Source organism: Mus caroli, chromosome 6, assembly GCF_900094665.2.
Source record: "Mus caroli chromosome 6, CAROLI_EIJ_v1.1, whole genome shotgun sequence".
In the NCBI taxonomy this organism is placed as follows: Eukaryota; Metazoa; Chordata; class Mammalia; order Rodentia; family Muridae; genus Mus; species Mus caroli.
The window spans coordinates 41,708,768-41,731,375 of NC_034575.1; the positions used below are offsets into that span (position 1 = coordinate 41,708,768).

Here is a 22,608-nt window from a genome sequence, read left to right on the forward strand (position 1 = left end):
AGTTCTTTCTCAAAAAGAACCGAACCAAACATCCAATACAACAATAACCCCCCCAACCAAGAAAACAAAATAAAACAAAACCATAACAGAAAAAGGAAAAAAAATTTACCAAACTGTAAGCAAATAAGAGCACACAAAAAAATTGTGGAGTCCAATATATGTTTGTCTCCCACTACTGAACATAACGCCTGCCCTGGAGTGGTTGATATACCTACCCAGTGTCACTCCATTGGAGAAAACTGATTTGTCTTTCTCCCAGCAGCTATGAAGGGCAGTTCAGTTAGACCAGTTACCCTACAGGTTCCAGGTTACATAGAAGCAGGGTGAACCCAGAAGTGCTTTACCCGGTTTCTCTCCCAAATATAACAAAGGGAAAAAGTATCCACCAGAGACACGGTAGAAAGCCATCCCCATGAAGCAGTCAGGAGAACGGAAATGAGAAGAGGACCCCAGGCCGCTTAATGCAGGCTATCTGCAAGGTGATACATTTGTTACTTTTCTTGCCACTATGACTAGACACCAGACAGAAAGCAGCTGAAGAGAAGAGGACTTATTTCGACCCACAGTTTAAACGGTAAAGCCCATCATGGCAGAGTGCATGGTAGCAGACACATGCAGCGAGGATTCTTCACTCCTTGGAGATCAGGGGGTGTTGCACTTCTTCTTTCATTTGGATTCAGTCTGTGACTCCAGCCTATGGGATGATGCTACCCACATTCAGGGTGGGTCTGGCCTTTTCAGGTAAAGCTCTCTGGAAAGTCCCTCAGAGGTGAGTCTCCTAGGTGATTCTATACCAGTCAAGATGACAATGAAGGTTGCAGATCACAAGTGGGTAGCTGTGCAAATAAGAATTCCCTACAGGAAGATGTTCCCTACCTGTGCCCCCAGATCTGCTACCTAAACAGATGGTCTACCTGAAGTGCGTGTAATTGTACCCCGTCTCGAGTGACCAGTTATTTGGTTTTTTTGTTTGGTTGGTTTTGGTTTTTTGTTTTTGTTTTTGTTTGGTTATCAATGAAATAAACTAGGACTTCCAAGATCAAAACTGCAATACATGGGTTATTGAAACAAATATAGATTGCAGAAGCAAATAGCACCATAAAACATAGTGCTCCCTGGACATGATGACTCAGAGGAGCAATGAAGAAGCTCAGGAATCAGCCCCTATGGAGCTGGAGGAAGAAAGTGGGGAGTGGAACCTGAAGCAAGGGAGGCTATTTGTTAATGGAGAGTGCTGGTGGCCAAGATCCCCAGCCAAGAGCTTCAGTCAGGATCCCTATGGAAAAAGCCAGGCATATGGAGGTTGTATTAAACCTTTCTTTATGACTCTGGGCTCCTTGCTGCAAATACTCTACAATTTTGATCATTTCAAACTTGGCTTTTTCTTATTCCTGTTACCTAGGATATCTGTGCTACAGTAAACTTAAGAGGGGGAAAACAAACAAACAAACAAAACAAAACGAAACCACTGTTTCCTTATAGAATTGAGAGACTATATAATATAGATTTATTTTTTAGTTACTACACATCCCCTATTTCTCTGGAAAGAATTTGACTCATATGGGGCAGATCTCCCCCTTGCAGGCAGACAGAGAAAGGTCTAAGCCCCTTTTATAGTGGGGTTAGGGAACATCAGTCTCTTGGGAAGAAAAAGAGCAAAAATTAATGAATACATATATAAATGATTTAAACTGCTGATAAATACTGTTAAGAGAATTAAATCAGTAGATGGTATAGAGCCAAGCAGGAGCTGGGGCGCCCCTAGTGAGGACTCGAGGCAGCCAGATGTAAGAGCCAGACAGTCCTGTTAATAGGGACAGCAGGAGCAAAGACCCTGAGGCCGGTTAGGCCCATTGATTTCCTGAACATAAAGAGACAAGTGCAGCTGCAAGTGGTAAGGGAGGTGGAGAAAGGGAGGAGCCTGTTGCTAAGAGACTTCTTGGGCCATGCTAGAGCAGGTAGTCTGAAATTTATGGTGAGTTAAATGGCAAGTTAGTAGAGTGTTTTAAAATATCATCTGGACTCTGTATAACCAAATGATAGGGAGAATATGAGTAGAGGCAGGGAGGCCAGAGAGGAAGAGGCTATGGGGTTTCAGTGTAGAGATACAGTGGCTTGAGGCTAAAGGATAAAACTATAGATTGAAGATGCATTATGGATATTTTAGAGATGGCAAGAACAGATCAAGAGGTACAGATGTGTATGTGGCAGCTAAGCCAGGTGTGACAGCAGTGTCCTGTTATCTCAATGCTTGGAGGCAGAAGATCAGGAGTTCAAGATGATTCTCAGCAACGGGGCTATGTAAGACCCAGTCTCAAACTCTTTCCCTTTCAAAGAGTAAAAAGAGAGACTAAGGAATTGGGGTCTATAGCTGCAAAGATGTCTGCTCCCCAGGCTAGGACTTTAACCCAATAATATACTTCACTCTCAAACCAACATTTCTCACTCCTACATAACAGTGCGGGATTTGAATAAAAAGAGATAATGAATTCTAAGTTTTCTGATACATATCTTTTTAATTTTTGAAATTGTATGTCATAGTTGCTGTGTGGCATCCATTCAACTGCTCAGTCCATTTGTGGCTCCCTGCAACCATCCTTGTGTCTGATTGGGTCGATATGCTGTCTCTGACACTAAGAATTTGAAACCACAAAGTGCACTTCAGCCATGTTCCTTTCAAAGGTTGCCTTCTTTTCCAAACCAATATTTCCTATTCATAGCAGAATTATTAGACGGGTAATAGGGAGCAGAAGAGGTCTCACTCTGACAAGGGTTGTCTTTGCAGTAGCACGCTCTCGGGCCTAATTTAATTGGAGTTTATTTATAAGGTGCTCTGTGAACTCTGTGAATAACAAATGCTGTGAGCTCAGATTTGTTGTCCAGCTGACTCAAGTGACTCAGAAAAGTCCTCTAATCTCTGTCATAGTTACTTTTATTGCCACTGTAACCAGTTCCTGGCAGAAACAACTTAAAGGAAGAAAATATTATTTGCCTCATGGTTTCAGAGATTTCAGTCCCTCATGATGTCATGACAGGGACAGAAAAGTCGGAGGCCCATTCACATCGTGGCAGATGGGAATCTCAGGGAAGAAGTTATAGAAGGTATCCAGGGAAGGATATCGTCCCCAAGATATGACTCTAATGGCCCTACGTCTTCAACCTAGTTCCCACCTCCTGTCTTTAACTAGCGTCTGGTAATGCTGTTATTTATGTCTTCATCAAGGCATTAATCTATTGATCAGGTCAGAATCCTCATTATCTAATCACCTCTAGAAAAACATCAAAGAAACACCCAGAGGCTTGCTTCAGTAATCCCCTAGCTGTTTCTTTCTTAATCCAATTAAATTGATAACATTGACCACCAAGCCTCTGATCTCAGAGGTGCTGAGCCTTTTGTTTGTTGTTTAGTCATTTTAAATAGTGTTTCCCTGTGTAACCCTGGCTGGCCTGGAACTTATTATGTGGACTAGACTATTAAAGATCCTACCAATATCAACACACACAGACGGATTGAGCTGTGTGGGTTCGGTTGGCCAATGAAGGCCTCTCTGAGGACCTGACACATAAGCAGGAGGCCAGAAAGGTATAAAACACATGGCCAGATGGTTTCTGGAGAAACACATCTCAAGTGGATGTTAGAACTGAGGGACAGTAACCTCATCTGTTTGTGCCCACAGTCCTGCAAGGAGAGGAACTGGTCACGGCCCTTGAGGTGAGGGAGAGTCTGTTCCTTGCCCGAGGTCAACAATATGCAGTTGCACTCTCTCCTCTCCCATTCATATCCACAGAGAGAACCCTTCATCCTCTGCTTTCTCCTACCTGGCCAGTCAGTACTCTGGGATCCTTGCCAACACCCCTTGACACAAGGTCCTTTCTTTACTTTTCTCCATTGCCTCTTGCTCGGCATCTAATTAGTTACCTGATCTTCTGAGCAGGAACTGTCCTGATCCCAAGAGCAGAACAGAGTGGTTTTGTTGGGCCATAACTCATTTGCTGATGGGTTTTCACTTTACAAAGATGCAAGCTGTGAAAGTGTTAAGAAAGAAAGGGACTTGGGAAGACCATGGGGCCAGGTCCCTGGGGAGCTCTGAACTCCCAGATCTCCAGAGCAGACCTCCAGCAGTTGGTTGAGACCATTTTCACTTACTTTAGGCAATAACACATCCTCTAGGTGGCTCCACTGAGCATTTCTCTGCTTAGAGAATTGAAAGAGGAGCTTCTGGGGATTTTGTGAGATACAAAAGGTTGCACTTGACACAGGAATAGATTCATATTCGGTTGTGCAGTAGTATGAATTCAAACTCCACCCTATCCCCAAGCCCGGAAGTTGAGTAAGCACACTATATCCATGCCCCTAAAACCTTTTCTTTTGTCTCTGAAGAGAGCTTAAAGAAAGAGAAACAAGCCTTACTGAGGCAAGGACTCTGATCTGATTAGAGTCTAAGCGTGCTATTAGGTTGATCTAAAATTTCCTTATCAGATTATGAGATTTTTTAAAAAGTGCTACGAGTATGTCCAGTGGGGTGAAGGTTTAACTGTCTTCATTTTCACATGCATGCTCTAAAATACCCAACAAATATCAGGAAACAAACAAAAAGTAAATCTGTACAAACTTCTTATTTAAACGTCCTGTATTTTAGTTGTGACAACTATATACCGTAGATATCTATCAGAGATGGTCAAGAAGGACATCTAAACTGGGGTGCTTTTGCATACAAATTATTCCTCTGAAAAAACTGTCAAAAATATGCCAACATCCTATACTTACTTACTTATTCATTTAATATTTTTTACTTCCTTCACCCATGAATTTTGCCTGGCTCTGGTCAGAATCGGGAGCTTCCTATACTCTCTTTAGTAGCCCCGGCTCCAGGCTCCCATACAAACATCCGCTCCATAGGATATGGAGGTTAGTAACGTCATTACTGACCGAACAACACAGAGCCTCAACCCTGACTGCACAAAGAAAGGCTCTTCCTGAAGAAGACTCAGAAAGTGTTTACTGCTGTGTGCTCAGTATTGGAAAGGCTGGGGTTAACAGATGTTATCATCATCAGCCTTAGGGTTAAATCCATGGTGGTTCCTGGTTCAGAGACTGCAAATAAAGTAAACCTGCCTTCTTTATCTGTTAGTCACCAACTGTAGCTGAGGGCAGCTTTCACGCAGGCCCTCTCAGCACTGACAGCTCTGAGAGACTTCGTGGCATGATCACTTCATTGGATTTCTTCGCCAATTCTCCTAAGTGTTAACTGTTTGCCAAGTTCACTTAATGCCTGTGGCTCAATATAATCCCAAGCCAGTGTTCTTGTCTTGGTGGGAAAGGAAAGTACTAGCAGTCATGTCTCCATTTGCTTCAAGTTAGGCATGGACTTCATGCCTAAACGATGCAGTATGTTTTGGGCCAGAACACAGTTCCCATGGGTGGATCTAGCTGTAAATATTCTGGCTCAGAATTTTCTAATTTCTTTGGCATCCTGTTGGATCTAAAATCAACACTAATGCACATGGAATCCTATCAGATTTTCCCTCCAGGAAAACTGTACATTCATTGATAAGAAGTACTGAACTGCTCAGTTAAGGCCACAGAATTCACTCACCCCTGCATCACATGTGTAATGGTGGTCACTGCAGTAAACACTGGCAGCTTTGGTAGCTTTACTGACCTAGGTCTTTTAGAGCTGACATGGATGTGGGGGACTTAGGCTCTGCCACTTCTAAGCCTTGTGACAGCTTCCCTCACGAAACTCAGCTTTGGGAGTCTCATGTACAGCTTAGAGATCCTGGCACTAGCTCCATCAGGTTTTCATTTTGAAAAGAGAGCCACATGCACATGTGGTAACTTTTAGTGCCCCCACCCCCACCTAGTTACAACCATCATCGATTTCTTGCTGTTTGCACTTTTTCCATTTGTCTCAGCCCCTGACCTTTCCAGTCACTCTCATAAAATTTTAGCCTGGAAGGCCTGGAAGTTAACTGCACACTATAAAAATGCCATGTGCCTTTCAAATTGCCAACCTTTCTTCAGCCCATGAACTTGCTGACAGGAATGGCCACTGAGCATGTCATCATCAAAACAAGTAATAGACAGGGAAAAGCTTGTCCCTGCTCAGGTCAGCTTGCCAGTGACTGGCTCCTAAGAGCTGGTGCCCCTTGGCTGACTTCCAGCTTAATCAAGATCCTTGAGGTAAATGGGAAGCAATAAAGACCCCTTCAGAAAGCTCCTATCTTATTGTCAATTAAATAAGCAGTGTGTTTTATTATATTAATTTTTCCTGATCTTGTATAGTCCTGACATTTATCAATATCCCCTTCAATATGTCAAGCCCTAGACAAATAAAGCCAGGTTTTATATGTTTGTTTATAGTCTCCACTAAGTCACTAGCTTCCCTTCCATCCCCCTGTATCAGGCTCAGTTGGACCTCCTTCCCTCAAAATGGCTGTGAAGCTCTCCTAGTTTGACTTTCCACTTTCTGTATGTACTATATCTCATTTACCAACACTCAGTGGCTCTAATGTCTACACATCCTTGTTTTTTTTTTTAACCCATTCTTGAATTTTTTCTACTTTTCACCACAGTTTACGATTTTGAGAGATGTTTCAGTGCTTACCAAGTTCAATGCAAACTTGCTTGAAACATGAAGTTCTGCCCAGTATGTATCTTAAGATTCCACCCATCTGTATCCAAGACTATCCTCAACTGACAGCAAACTGGAGTACCTAGTACTGAACCTGTCCATCACTTTTTGCCCCACCTCACCCCTCCCAGCCATGGCTTTATATTTCTCTGTCTAGATTAGCTTGTTATGCCTGAATTAATGTTTATCTTGCCTACCAGATCCTCATAGGGGATAGAGATTACCTGTTTATTCTTTACAGCACCAACCAATCATAAGGCCTTTTATCTAGAAACTATTAATAAGTCAACGCTCCTGATGTCAATGCAGTGTTTGCTCACATAGTATCCATAAGTAAATGTGCACATGAAATCCAAACTTTATAATTGATGTGTTTATATGTGCAACCAATTTTAGAATGGCTGTGGGAAGATTCAGGGCTTAGTCTTTGTCTGGGAAGCTGTCCTTAATCTAATGGACAGCCAATGGAATAGGAAGCAGGGAGAGTAAATATGAGAGCAGGCCATCCAGGGAAGGCACATCTAGAAGCAGCTATAGAAGTATGGGGACGCTGTGGTAAGCACGGATAGGATGGGTATCATTCCAGCTGTGGGAAGGTGAAAGTGAGGAACTTAGGTCTGGAAGTGAGACAAACCCTCTGAAGGAAACGTCACATCCTCAGACTCCATCTCTAAGTGGCACTGTGAGGAAGGGGGACAACTTTACTCTGTGTCCTAGATTCAGTCTCTATCTAAATATCCACAGACAATCATGAGGTGGGCTGAATGACCCTCAAAGGCTGCGTGTGAGGAATTGAGTACCTTGGCTCAGGTCCCTCCGGAAGTAAGTGGAGCAGAGGTTTGTATCCATAAGGTGTCCCCTGCTCCTACTGCTCTGTGAAGAAGGATTTGAAAGAGGGACATTTAGACTTTACCAACTGGCCAGCAGAACTCTCTTTATGGAGTAAGACAGCCACTGAGAGGATACCTGGGAAACTCCTACAGCCACCAAGAACTATTCCCAAAGGCTGAGGGAGCCAGGGTACCTGGAGAGCCTTGTATGTCCTATTCTTTTTGGTTCTGAGAGAAATAGAGACTTCTAAGGGAATATGAGATGTGTTAGGTGAGTCTGAAGTCAACCATTTTGATTATGTCTTTTTCTTAGGAGTCTAAACCAAGCTGTAGGCTCTCAAAAAAAGGTTTAGAGATGTGCTATCAAAGTTTTATATTTCTGGTTTTATCATTATTATTTATGGATTTGAATTTATTTTATCTTTATTATTGATTTGTGTGGGTATATATGTACATTTGTCCGTGAGTATATATGTGTGTTTGTGAGTGCCTGTGCACACACATGTATGTGAGTGTAGAGGCCAGAAGAAGGATTGAACTTCTTGGAGCTGGAGTTGTGATTATGAGCCACCTAATGTGAGTCCTGGGAACCAAATCAGCAAGCACTCTTAATTGCCAAGCTATCTCTCCAGTCTTTATTTTTATTTTTATTTTTTTTTTGAGGCAAAGTCTCTTGTAGTCCAGACTGGCTTCCAGCTTACTGTGGAGCAAAGAATGGCCTTGAACTTCTGACCTTTTCACCTACACCTCACTAGTCCTAGAATCTCAGGCATGTGGCACCATGCTCTTTTTCTGTACGGAGAAGGATTAAAGGCAGGCTTCATCCATGCTAGGCAAGCACACTACCAATTGTGCTACATTCCTCACTGAGGGTCTATCCCCCTGCAAACTGTTAATGATGCCTTGGGGAGCTAGTCAGAACTACTCAAAGTAAAAACACAAAGAACAAAGCTGAGCTGAGACAGACAGTGAACCTGCAGCCCTCTCTAATTTACCCAAATGGACTCTCTTCATGGGGCTGGTATTGGGGTCTGTAGGTTTTCACTTGACTCAGTCTCAGATTCTCCCCGGGAGGCCTTCATTTCTGGCTCCCACAGAGCTGGCTGACTGCTTATTTCCCCAGCGGGGCCCTTTCTCTGGTTCTGTCATTATCTCTACCCTCCTAGCTGTCTGTGTGCATTGACAGCTCTTCTGTCTCCACTTGGGAAGGTGCAAATTACAGCTGCTGCAGCACCTTGTAGGCGGTGCATTTTTCTCCACACTGGGCCTCATTCTCCCTGGTATCCTGCTGGTGTGCTTTCTTTCCTAGCAGAGCTGAGGGTAGATAGAGTATTGTAGGGAGGCAATTGCATTAGTCTCTCTCCTAAAATATGTTCTTCTTAACTTCAGGTACCTTGGTAAAGGAACCAACCAATGTAGATACCCCTACCCCCATAATTGAGATGTAGTTCTTTTGGCATCAACACATTTCATATTCTGATGGAATTTCTGGCGTGTGGGATCCTTTTTTAAGCAAATGAGACCTAATGTCTGGGCATGTGTACTTTCACAGTTCCTGAATGTGTGTTTGCTTTTCAAGGCTTCTTCATGAATAAATAAATATTAGACTTCATAGTATATACATACACAGAGATATACACATATACATACATACATACATACACACACACACACACACAGAGGATCATTTGTTCTGAGTTAAACACCTGCCCTAGCCCAGATGCTCCTGGAGGGGTACAGGCTGATACCAACAGAAAATAAGTGGACTCCATTTAAAGGCGTGTCCAAGCCTGGGCATTCATGATGTGAGAGGAATGATGACAAGAGAGGCACAAACATAACAGGCCTCAGTGGCTGACACCTGAACAGATGGCAACTGGGTTTCAGAATGACTTTGTTCCTCCCCGATTTCTCCTTTTATAATCTCATGGCTGGACACAAGTGGGAAGGAAAATCTGAGGGTCTTAATGTGTTGCCCTCTCCACGGCTGGATCTCTGAATTAAGCACAACTCAACAATTCAGTTCCATTGGCATCCCAAGATCTGGCATTCTTGTTATAAGAAGACCTAGACTTCATTATAACACACCACCCACTTTCTAACTACTCACATACCATCTCTGAAGTCCCCAACCCAGAATCCACTGGGCTGCTGTGCTTTTCAGACAGCCTACTTCAATCTCTTTGAAGTACTTGCTTTGCTAAAAACAAACAATTGTGTGTGTGTGTGTGTGTGTGTGTGTGTGTGTGTGTGTGTGTGTATACTGAATTCTTTCTTTCTAGGAGAGAAGAATCAAGAGACAGAGACCTGCCATCACCTTCCACAAATTTCAGTCACCATGAACACTGTTAGAAGTAGCCAGTCAGCTTCAGTAACAGGGCCCAGTGCTACACAATTTACAGGAACTTCCTTTGTTCTTGTGGCTTCTGTGTGAAGCAGGTGCTTCAAGTCATTTCCTTCTCATTTTCCCTAGGAAACGTACCTGTAGATGTTAAATTTCCTCACCTTTCTATCACTCTGCTCCTAACTGCTGAGTTGGAAGGTATTCCTGGTTACATTATGACCATGAACACCTCTAAACTTATAGGCTTCCATAGGAGGCAGTTCTATTTGCAGAATGTTTAAGTATGGTGCCCATAATGGGGCACCCACAGCACTGTGTCTGTCCAGCATGGACAGCATAGCATAAACACAGTCTTCTCAGTGGGTGCTCCTGAGGGGAGGATGCTAGTCAGCCCTACTCCCAAGAGTCATGACTGCTGCCATTCAGCCCCGGGCTGAGTCACATGTTTCCTTCCAGCCTTTCTGGAGCAGTCGGTAGTTAACAGGACTCCTTATATGGATGTGATGAGAGGTTTTCTCCTTTCCAGACTAGATATTTCTCAAAAGTAGCCATTATAGTTTCACATCTAGAACCTTGACCTAAAAGTTCATGGGAGAAGTTTCTCTGTCTCTCTGTCTCTGTCTCTCTCTCCCCTCTCTCTCCATTTTATATATATATATATATATATATATATGTGTGTGTGTGTGTGTGTGTGTGTGTGTGTGTGTATATATATATATATATATATATATATATATATATATATATATATATTTCATGTAACTATGTAACTTTGCCTTAGCAAATGTATATTTATTCCAGAAAGGACACTAACAGCAGACCAAAGGAGATTCCATCTAATAGTTTTGTGAGCCAATGAAATGTTGGGATTTTCACAGGAGCATGGATCATTCAAAGGCAGCTCCAATCATCAGAAATCTGTCCTTTTGAGGGCGATACAGTATGAAAGCTGTATCCCTGGAATTATCTGCACAACTTTCAGTCAACCCCACCAAAGAGATTGTCCTGCCCCAGCAATTGTTCCCTGCTTTTATAACCATGGAGAGGGGTCTTGAGACTCTTAAAACTTTCTAAGCTTCTTGAGCCTTATATGTTTTCTTAGCTTTCTGAACCTTGTATGTTTCATGAGCTTCCTGATCCCTATATGATTCATGAGCAGCTCTGGCTTTGTATGACCTTCCTGAACCTTGTGTGCTTCATGAGATTCCTGAGACTTTGGAGTCTCCCTCCTCTTCCTTCTAGGAAGAAAAGTTTCTATTAAGAAGAAATATCTGTACACGTCTATGGGTCCTTTTGATGTCTTCATCTGCTCAAATCAAAGGACAGGCCAGTACATACACCCTAACTAATTATTGTAGTCATGCTCAATGGTCTTTTATCCTGAACTGAACACACCCCTGGAGTTAATCTAGCCAATCCATGAGAGAGCCTTAGAACTTCCTTTGCAAATTAGAATCTAGAACCCATTCTTTTTTTTTTTTTTGATTCAGCCAAATCTTACTTTTAACTCCTAAACTATATAAAATTAATTGAAATACCCTTCTCTTGGGGTGAGGACATTTGCAACGTTATTATTAGATGTGTCATACAGTTTGGTGATGGCACTCTATGTTATTTCCAAGTATAAAAATTAGGTATTCATTTCTTCTAATATTTATCTAGTTAGGTATAAGCTATCATTTTGGCCTTTCAACATCCTTTTGGCATATGCTCTTTTTATTTCCTGTATAGCCACCTCTTTCTAGTAAATACTGTATGACATACTGGCCAGTGGACCTTGATATCAGTCTTAGTTTGGGTTACTATATCTATGATGAAATATCATGACCAAAGCAACTAGAGGAGGAAAGGGTTTATTTGGCTTATACTTCCATATCACTGTTCATCATCAAAGGAAATCAGGACAGGAACTCAAATAGTACAGGAACCTGGAGGCAGGAGCTGATGCAGAGACTATAGAGGGATGCTGCTTACTGGCTTGTTCCTCATGGCTTGCTCAGCCTGCATTCTTCTAGAATCCAGAATCACCAGCCCAGGGATGACCCCACCCACAATAGGTTGGGCTCTTTGACATGAATCACTAATTAAGAAAATGCTCTACCTGTACGCCTATAGCCTAATCTTATGAAAGCACTGTCTAATTTGGGGTTCACTCCTCTCAGATAATTCTAGCTAGTATCAAGTTGAATTAGCCAACACAATATCTTACCTAACCCAATAATTAAATAGAGTTTTGTATTTGTATATCTAAAATTTTCCATTAGAGATGATTTTTATTCATCAAACAAATTATTCCCACTGTTCATCTTCTAATACACATACCTTTGAAATACTGCTTATACTAGTGCCAACCCACATACATTTTTCTTGGGCACAAAACTGTCATAAGAGATGTCATAGAATTCTTTGCTGAAATATAAGTCCTCTGTCAGTATCCCTTAACTTAAGAGACTCTTAGTGCCATTTGAAAATGGACCAATTAATTTAGAGTCAAGAATATTGTAATGTGGGGTAAAATATACCTTTATTTTCCCAAAGCACTACTAGTCCTTTTTTTGGTCCTACTCCTTAATGCTATCCAAAGTATTGTAATGTTTGTATTTGTGATGAACCACTGAGGCTTCGAGCTCAGTCTCAAGTGTTTAAACTTTGTCTTCAAAGCACAAGGCAATATTGCAAGATTTGAATTCTTTCTTGTGTCCGTTGCATGGGAAGGAAACTAAGGAGGATCACTCAGCACACTTTCTGAAAACAGCTCCTTTCTTCATCTTCTCGCCTGTTACTGACAGAGCCCATTTCCTGGGGAAAGCATGCGTTCAATTCCAACCTCAGGTCCACTTCCTGACACTATCATGTTTGAACTTTTGTGCAGTCTTAGTCCTCAAAAGGACTGTATTTCCTTGAGAAAGAGCTTTGGAGGCCTCCTGGAGCATGGATTTCAACAGAGTGAAAACAGGAAGCAAACTGCTTTCTATTCTACTGAATTGCTAAATGGCATTACCTGCAAATAGCAAAGCTTGCTAGTAGTCTCCCCTAGCCTAAACTCATGCTTCGTAACAAGTGCCCAAAGCCAACATCCTCCTGACCTTCTTAGCCCTAAGTTGCTCTACTCTTGGGATGTTCATTTCAAGCGATCCTCTGTTAGTTCTAGAAGGAAGACCCTCAGTGCCTTGGAGGAATAAAGGAGAAAATACTAGAAAATCAAACACGCTGTCCTTACATGTCAGCTACACTCAACTATGGGTTTTTAAAGCCAAAAACAAGACATGGGAACACTTTGGCAGAAATAAGGCACACACATTTTTTAAAAAGTTGTTTTTCTCCCCACATTTCAGCTTGCCAATGTTGTGTATAGGTTCCATTTCCTTCTGTGAGCAAGAAGCAGGTGTGTGCATTCCTGGCTCATGGGAAACTGCACATCTCCACGCTGCTTTGCAGTAGCAAATATCTAGGTCCTGAAGCTTACACTGACTAAGATCCTAAGAGGTAAATAAATCCCCCATTACTCAAGGAGTCATAGGACCCGACTACCTCATTGTCTCTCTTTCTGCAGAGCCTGCTGGACCAGGACATCAGTATCTTCCAGACTTGCTAGTTTACACTTTACAACCTTGAAATAACCAAGAAAATTTAGAAAATCCATCTTTCTGATTTGTGACTGTTATAACACCAAATGTCTAGTATCTAGAAACATGTAAGGAGTCATACTTCCTGTGAGCATGCAATGTTGATGCTGAATAATTACAACTCTATTGTAAGATTAATCATAATAAGTCTTTTATTTTCAGGCTAGATTTTAGGAATAGAAATGAAAATTTCCTTTTGGGGGGCGTTGTTTGTTTGTTTTCCATTTATTTAATGTTCTTAAAGCTCAAGAACCATGATAAATGGATACAAATAAAAATGTCATCTTTAACTTTTTTACAGACTAGAACAGGTGGCTAACATTTTGACATGAAGGCATTTCTTTTTTACTGTTTGCCTTTAGAGAGCCAACACACTTAATTTCATTTTATTAATCCTTAAACAAAGATCCACAAGTTAGCATGCAGCAGACACTGAGACAGAAACGGACTCTGCTCTTCCAGCATTCTCCCTTTTAATCATTCAGCAAGCATGCTTTATAGGTCAAGAGCTATTTAAATCACACCTGTGTATTTTAGACTTGTCTCCCTTTGTAAGAGAGCAAAGCCTCTAATAATGACAATGTGATTTCATTAGCATCTTTCTTATGGGATTAATAAAATGTCATGGTACATAATGATGAACATCAATTACGTACAAGGATTTAATTCTGGTCATGCTTTCTTTTGAAAACCAGCAGGCCCCTAAGACAGTGATGATGCAGCTTGTCAGACCAGAAGCCTGATATCACCTAGCAGCCAGCATCACTGCGCCCTGCCTACTGCTTATCATTTCATTGCATTAGAGCTGGAAAGGGAGGCTTGTTTGATTTTATTTTGCACTTTTGGATTAATGTTCTTGGCTCCAGAGGATGGGGAAGGGGAGTTGGTCCTTCCTTCCACTGACTCAACCAAGCTCCTGCCAATACATCTGTAGAAGAATGAGGCTAGAATGGAAAAGCTGCCTCACCTGATGAACTCATCTGCAGCTCTTCTCTCAGGGGACCAATGTTGAGCCTTGACACTAGCATCAGCTCTTGGAATGGGCTGGGTGAGCACCACCCTTCTGTAACTGGATATGGAATCAGGGGACAGCTCTTCAATCTCCTTTCAGTCTGATTTTACTGGAACTATGTAAAACCTCCCCCAGGCAATGATCTTAAGCCTGCATCCTACTTATTCCACTGTGTATAAACTCAGAGCCTCACACTGAAGGCCTATGGAGGGTGTAGATAGCAGTGGGCATGCAGCATTAATCCACAGGCATTGATATCAATGCAGTACAGTTTTGTAAACGATAAGACCATCTTCAGTAAGCTGGATTGCTGTCCAGGTGATAACGATACCTCAGTAAATAATATACACTAATTTGTTGCCTTTCTCTTCCTTTGTAAGGCCATGTTCCCCCTTTCTGTACCTTATGAAGCCAGCAAAACTTGACCATAGCATGTTAGATAGTACCTAAGTTCTCAGTGTTCTATCCCCACACAACCAAACTCAGTGGCAGAGTACTTAATGTATGTTTGGTTATGTTTGTGCTCATTAATACCGGGCAATTATTTCATGAAAGACATTAATTTAGAGCCATTGGGAAACACAGAACTATGACATTCAGTTCTTGGTCACAAGAAGCTTTACCTTCTATTAGAGGTCCAAATTAGGCACCAGGCCCACCCAAAAGGGAAAGAACTTGCCTGGGCCAAGTGGGTAGAATGGAGTAGAATCTTGAATGAAGCCATTAAAACTCTCAGAGCCCATGCTGTTCTAAAGTAATAGGCAGGTACTGAGTATGGATGGAGAAAGGAGGTGGGGTCCATAGAATAGAACAGAATCTAGTAGAAGGCAGACGTTTCTCTCCAACAATGTTCCCCAAGTCATGTGAGGACCCATGTCATAATTTTAACTATTTTCATTATATTGTTACCGTTTCTGATGACCCTCTTGACTCATTGCTCATATTTTCCCTTAAATGGGTTCACCATTTTTATTTAAATATGTTGCTATTATAAAGAAAAAAGTGTTAAAGGAAAATTTTATAAGCTACTGTGAAATGGAATACTAGTACCACTTGCTGTCCCAGTTGTAATAATGGTAAAAGTAGAAATAGAATGAAACTTGGTGTCATGGCCTACCATAACATCTAGGTCTGAAGCCCAGGCTCTGTTAAAAAGAAAACAATATTGAGTATTGGTGATGTGAAAAGGGCAGCCCGGCCCTGGGAATTTCTTTTTGAAATCTGACAGGAACTAAGAATGGACTAACATCCTCACTGGATAATTAGACGTATTATCACCCAGTCTGTGAGTTGGCTAAATCACCCTGCTATCAACAATGGGATACATCATCCCAGAGCAGAGGGGAAAGAACAGACAGCCTCTTCCTATGACTTCTATGGGACAATCATGAAGTCTATTAGGGTTGTGAACAAGGAGATGGCCACCTCTCTGGAAGCCATATATCCTAGGAGTGAGTGACATTCACAGCAGCTCCCACAGGACAGCCAGTAGATATTTACCCAAAGTCAGGCTTTACTGTCACAGTTAGATCTCTCAGCTCTGGCCCATTAAAAAAAAAAAAAGGCAAACAATGAAACGTTTTTCATACAATCATATTCCTCCCACCAAAGGATAAAAGGAAATCTATAGGAAATTAAGAGTCTAAACGCTAATAAAATTATACAGTGAGTTCATCAGGAAAAATGTATAAGTAAATTAAATCCCTCAAAAGAAAGATAACTCTCTGCTGGGAAAGAGCATCTAAATGTCCCTGGAACAGGTGCCCATGTGTGTCCTGAGCTTCCAGCACATTCCATCCTCTGTGGCACTGCTTTTCTTCCCCCATGTCCCCCATGCAGCCCCCCCCTTTCCCTTTTCACTTCTCATGACCCTCCTGCCTGTCACTTCTGCAGTGACTGAGTGACAGGGAGCAGACAATGTAGGCTAATGCACACTAATGCACCTGTGGCCTCCCCTGGAGGACTCTCCTGAGCATTTACTTCCCTTTCAAGTGTCAAGAAGAATTGCACTGATATTGTAAGTGGACAGTATTCCATATCCCACACCACTGCAAATGGAAGAAATGAAAGGACTAATTGTATTTTGACAATTTCATTCCACAAGTGACTCGCTGCATTTCTCATCTGCATTCTGTAAAGCAGATTTTCCCTAGGAATTCATTGGTCAAAGCATCTCCCATGTGCAAAGAAGTGTCTTACCATAAATGGTATTTTCCTGTGTGATTCCAGTATAAGACATCTGATAGATTTTACAGATTAACATAATCTCACTGTAACAAACTCAGATGTGTTAATGTGACAGATATGCTGTACTATCTAATATTCTTGACAAATATGGGATCTTGTGGGGCATGGTGGGGCACATCTGTATTCCCAGCACTTGGCTGGGAGAGGGGGGAGGGAGTTTAAGGCCAGCCTTGGTTACATAGTGAGACTATCTCAAAAATCCAACAAAACAAAAACAGCTAAGGTTGGGGAGTCAGTTCAGTGTAGAGAAGTCGAGAGTAATACAAATCATTTGACTTTCCTATTTTATGGAAAACATAAGCATGTATTTATTCATTGGCAAACCTGAAATTGAAATGAGTGTCAGTTTGCTCATCTGGGAAGTGACATTGATCCTATCTGACCCAAATGGTTTGTGTCTATTAAATATGATGTGGTTTTTGTAAGCTCATGTGTTTGAACACACAGTCCCCAGATGGGAGAGGGTTTTGAAACTGGGCGTAGCAGAAGGAAGACCTTGATGTTTCTTAGCCAAGCCCCAGTTTATGTCTGACATCTGTTTACTAACCAGGGACAGAATGTAACCAGTGCGCTCATTTCTGCCACTGTGTTTCCCCCCTCCCCATAACGGGATGTTACCCCTCAAACTATGAGCCAAAATAATCCCTTCCTCTCTTAAGTTACTTCTTGCCAAGTTGCTTGTTGATCACAGCAACCGGAAAAGTAACTAATTGTTCCTAATACAAGTAATACAATGTAAGTCAGCTTTCTACAACTATACAAGTGTCTGGGGTAAATTAATTTATAAGGAAGAAAGGTTTTTGCCTCATAGTGGCAAAGGTTTCAGCATATTGTCACTTGATCCTGTCACTTTGGATCTGAAGTAACACTGCAAATTATGATGAGTCACATGATAGAGGAAGACTTTTCATCCTGTGGTGACCAAGAAGGAGAAGAGAATGACAGCACCCAATATCTCTTCAATGACACTTCCCATGTCCCCCCAATGACCTAACTTCCTCCTAAAGATCCCTTCTCCTCACAATAGTGCTACAGGCTAGGGACAAAACTTTTTAATACTCAGGCCTCTGGAGTATATTCTAGATACATACTAGCAGAGCTCCAAGAAGATTTGGTAAGAAACTGTGTTAGAACAGCTCAGCATAGAACTCCATCCATGGTCTAACCTTGGAACATAGTAGTGCTACAGCTCTACTTTGTTTAAGAACGAAAGAGGCATCTCTTGGTCCAGACAGGCTTGACCTAGGGACTAGGATGGTTGGACCATCAGTAATCACCAAATGCCAATCCGAGACAGTGTCTCTCCAGTTGTTCATCGCATGTCAGCGAGGAATAAAGATGTGGTCAAAGAAGTCATCAACAAAGCAAAGCAGAGTTATTAAGGGTGGAGCTATCGGCTCCTAAAGGGCCAAGAGTATCTACTCAGAGAAACTATTCCTTGCTAAGAGGAGTCTTGAGAAAAGAGCCGTGTCAACCAGACTTAAAACTTCTGGATTTTAAAATCTTTCTATCACCTTTCAGGGAAGACAGCAATTGAACTTTGGAAATTTCTCTAATTTCCAAGAAAAGAAAACAGTTTAAGAAATGAATGAGAGTCTCAGAGAAAGGAAAAACTGCAAGGAGAGCATCTCCCATGGCCTGCTTGGCCCCAAATCCTCTGCCCATCTAGCTAACACATCCTCCAGTGCTCCATTTAACTTTCTTAAAGACATAGCCCCAGGGCAGGGACACCACACCTCAGCGGGTGGAGGGAGCCCAGAAGTAAGCTTCTGATACTGTTAAATGAAGGAAGAACCTCTGATTGGGAGGTTTAAAACTGTTCCCATTAGGCTGTGTGGTAGGGAAGCCCACCTCCCTACATTTAAAAAACTATGTCAATGATCATGTGAAAGGGAATTGAAACTCGGGAGTTCCCCATCCGCTAAGGCAGGAGTGATGGCTCACTACTTTAACCCCACTATTTGTGAGGCAGAAGCAGCAAAGTCTGGTAACTTGGCTTTAGACCTGTAAGTTTCAGACCAGCCTGAACTAAAATTTAAAAGCAAAAAGTTCCCCACTCCCTACTCAGATCTCTACAGAAGAAACAAATCCAGTTCTCTGTAGGTAATATCAGCTCTGGCATGGCTTAAGGGAAAACAGAAAAGCCAACAGGGAGGACACTCCACAGCATGACCTGACATCAGCTGTATGGCAAAAAGAAGAATCTGTAGCCAGCAGGCTTTCAGGGGCCTGGGGATAAGGGTGGTCATGCCTGTACCTGTCCAGAGCAGTTGCTATACTGCCTCTGGGGTTATCTTTTCAATGCATTCCCCACAAAAACCCTCTGAAATTTCAATAGCTTGGCTTCTTCTCATGAAATGAAAACATTCAAACGTGGGCTTCAAGGCCCCACCCAGTCTAGCCTGGAGCTCTCACCCCAGCAGATTCCCAAGTTTCCCTGAACACAACAGAGCCTGGAGTTCTTTTCCTTTCAACCCCAGCTGCTCCTGCTGCTGCAGTCCTCAGCTGAACTGGCTTCTCTGGTTCACCAAGCACTTTGATGCTGTTACCAAATACAGTGTTTTGTTTATCGGATCAAAAATCTCCTGTTTGAGATGTGGGGTCAGAAAGTCCTAAGAATTTAGGAATTCCATCAGCATTAGTTCTATTGGGTTCTAAAAATCAGAGAGAGAAAGCCAGAAAGACACTCTATGTCTTGACTGATATAACAGTGACCAGTTTCCACAAATGGATGCATTAGAATTGTCTAAAGCCAGGCTCACCCCTGAGCTGAGAGTTTATGGGAAGATGCTGACCATACAAACTGGGGTAAGGTGGTGATTCATAAATGTTCCTGAATATTATGACTGAACTGATATCCTGGCTTTCAAACCTTCCATCAGATACTAACAGAGATTCAATAAACCTTGGGATTCCAAGCATATTGCTCATCAAAAACAGGAAATGCAAAACTCTCAGCTATGGAGTTCTCTCTTCTTTCTTTCCTTCTTCCATTTCTTTTCTTTTAAAATAAAGACTCCTTAAGGAGAAAATATGTATAAAAGAGAATAGGAGTTTGGTAAGCAGGGTTCTTTATGTAATATGTCTTAAATAGTCAGAGATCAGGAAAAACAAGAAGAAAAACCACTCAGATCCGGTGTGTGCTGTCATCTTCCATGGCTACAAGAGAATTGTGAGTGGGTTTTGTTGCTGTTGTTTTGTTTTCTCCAACGCAGTCTTATATTCACCCTCCCATGTTCTTTAGTAAACAATGTTCCATTAAAATCTGCAGCCTTGAGGCACAGGATACTGTGAATATTTCATCTCCAAAAGCTGGACAACCAACACTGAAACTTAACAAAGAGCTTAGGTCACAAGTGCTCCAACAGAACACAGAGAATGGGCTTGGATTCTTATTTTCTCTTTCCTTTCTTTCTAGAAACGGGAAAAATCGACCAAGAAATTCACAAATACAACACCCCAGGCTTCACAGGCTGCCTGTCTAGAGTCCAGTTCAACCACATCGCCCCTCTCAAGGCAGCCTTGAGACAGACAAACGCCTCAGCCCACGTGCACATTCAGGGTGAGCTGGTGGAATCCAATTGCGGGGCCTCCCCACTGACGCTTTCCCCCATGTCTTCGGCCACTGACCCTTGGCACCTAGATCACTTGGATTCAGGTAAATTCTGGAGCTATCTCCTTCCTTTTAATGTCACTTTCCTCAGCTATAGAATGGGTTGATTACAGAACCTTGCTGTTGTTCCACTGTTGGTAGAAGAGTGTGAGACTGCAAGAAGGAAGTGATGAACAGTGAGTTCTCAATGTAACACTTGGCACCTATGAAGGGCAGAAAAGTTATTTCTACTCAAAACCAAAAACAAAGAAGTTAGGGGTTAAGGGTTCAGGGATGAGGACTCTTCATTTAGGTTAAAAGACACTTCCGTCTGCAGTGTGGCTATAGATGACTTGGCCAAACCACTTCCTTATTTCTGCCTACTTTCCCTCCAAAATAGTAGAGAGTCATCTCCCATCAGGACCACAGATTTCTAAGTCTGAAAAAGCTACATTTACGCTCAAAAAGCCTAGCCTATAGACATACCATCTGGAATGGCTCCAATCTCATCTAAACAGACAGTCCTGTGGATTTGGCCACATTTCTGGAGGTGATAAGACATATGATCTGAAAGCACTGAGCTCAAATGAAAGTAGTCATGGTGGCTAAATGAATTAACCACAAACCTCAATGTCTAATGGAAGCCTGTTAAACTTCAATTCTGCTCTCAGCTCTACCTGGGCTGACTGTGGGCAGCTCAGATAATCTACCTAAACTATTACTACCATTTCACCTGTGAGGTGAAGACATGTTATGCGACTTTCTCAGTGACCTGCAAATCCAGTACTCAGTGGGTTTCCAAGCAACCCCAACCAACTGGGGATGTCAGTGACCCTTAAGGCAGTAAGAGTTCACAAGACACGATAGCATGGAAGTGAAGCCCCAATTCCAACACCTTCATTGCTTCTTACCAGCAGATTAAGCTCAGGCAGCTACCATAACCTCATTTCTCAGCTGCTAAGACCTAATTCACAGAATCCCACATGAGATGATGCACTTAAAAATGTAGCATGGAAGCTGGAGAATGCTCAGTGGTTTACAGCACTTGCTGCTCTTACAGAGAAGTGGTAGTCAGTTCCCAGCACCCAGTGGTGCATCCTAACCATCCAGTTCCAGAGGATCTGAAACCCTCTTCTGGTCTCTGAGACATGGCATGCATGTGGTACACATATGTACCTACAACAAATGCTCATACACATAAAAAAATTTTTTAAATGTATATTAAAAAATCATAACTTGGCACAATCAGATTTATTTCAAGTGTATAACTATTTAGCTGTAATAATAATAATAACCATGGTCACTGTGTTAGACACTTTGCTATAGCTTGAGATAGCCACTGAAAGCTTCTGAATCCTCTACCACCCCACCCCACACAGACACAGACTCTAATTTGTAGCAGCTCATCATAAGGCAGTACATCCTTGATTGCTTTAATCATGTTGTAGTCCTGTGCCAGTATTTGGCTTCAGGGCCATCATCACCATGGTGAGTCTTACTAGGACTATCCCTGGAAGATTTGTGGGGTTTAGGAAGAATCCAGAGTTGTTCTATTATCGGAATAGCCGATTGACAGACTAAGCAGCGGTCCTTGTTCCTCACTTATGGATTCCTGTAACATGCCGAGAGCACCGTGTGCTAAAGGCACTCACAGCAATTCCCTTTCATGAGTGTTGTGAAGGGCACCCAGCAGGCTGGGCTTTCCTTTTGGACTGGCTTGAACAAAGAAAGCATCCCTGCTGCCGAAGGATGAAAAGGAAGAGGGAACATGTGAGAGCAGAATGACACATATCAAGGCCACAGAGGGGGAGAGAGTCCTTAGATGAATTCCTGCATACATGGGGGTGAACAACTGGTGAGCTGCCTTTAAATATTCAGGTTCTGGGGATGCCAAAGGTATATAGTGTAAGAAGAGGCCACAGGAGACTGTGAGCATGTGTGCTCTCAGTCTGCTGCCAAGAAACTGGACTCAAAAATATCTAAACACTTCCTTGAGCCAAAATAAGCTCTATTCATTATGGCTTAATTAGCCAATTGTTTGCTTTTAAGGTCTGTGAAATGTACTTGCAAAAACCAAACCATTTTAGTTCATGGATTTAAAAAAAAAATGCTTTATTCATGACAGCTTCCTTCTTCTGGTTGATTCATGCAAATGAATACAGTTTAGAAAACATTTCTGTTAGTATTCAACACGCAAATTAAAATTCTGCATTCCAAGTAGGCACAAACCAGTAATTGTAGCACTTAGGCAAGAGCAGTCCAAGTTCAGGGTCAGCCTAGGTTATATAGCAGGACCCTGTCAGAAGGAAAGAAGTAAGGAAG

The 22,608-nt window shown here is 42.1% G+C and overlaps 1 protein-coding gene across 3 annotated transcripts in view; it reads left to right on the top strand.

The window, feature by feature from the left end:
* The window catches only part of LOC110296266 (contactin associated protein like 2), a 265,695-nt gene that overhangs the window by 214,800 nt on the left and 28,287 nt on the right, over positions 1–22,608 (top strand). For all 3 annotated transcript variants that reach the window (XM_021164874.2, XM_021164875.2, XM_029478370.1), the window contains one exon: positions 20,113–20,352. In XM_021164874.2, the coding sequence (XP_021020533.1) occupies positions 20,113–20,352 (240 nt within the window). The remainder of the gene's footprint in view (positions 1–20,112; positions 20,353–22,608) is intronic.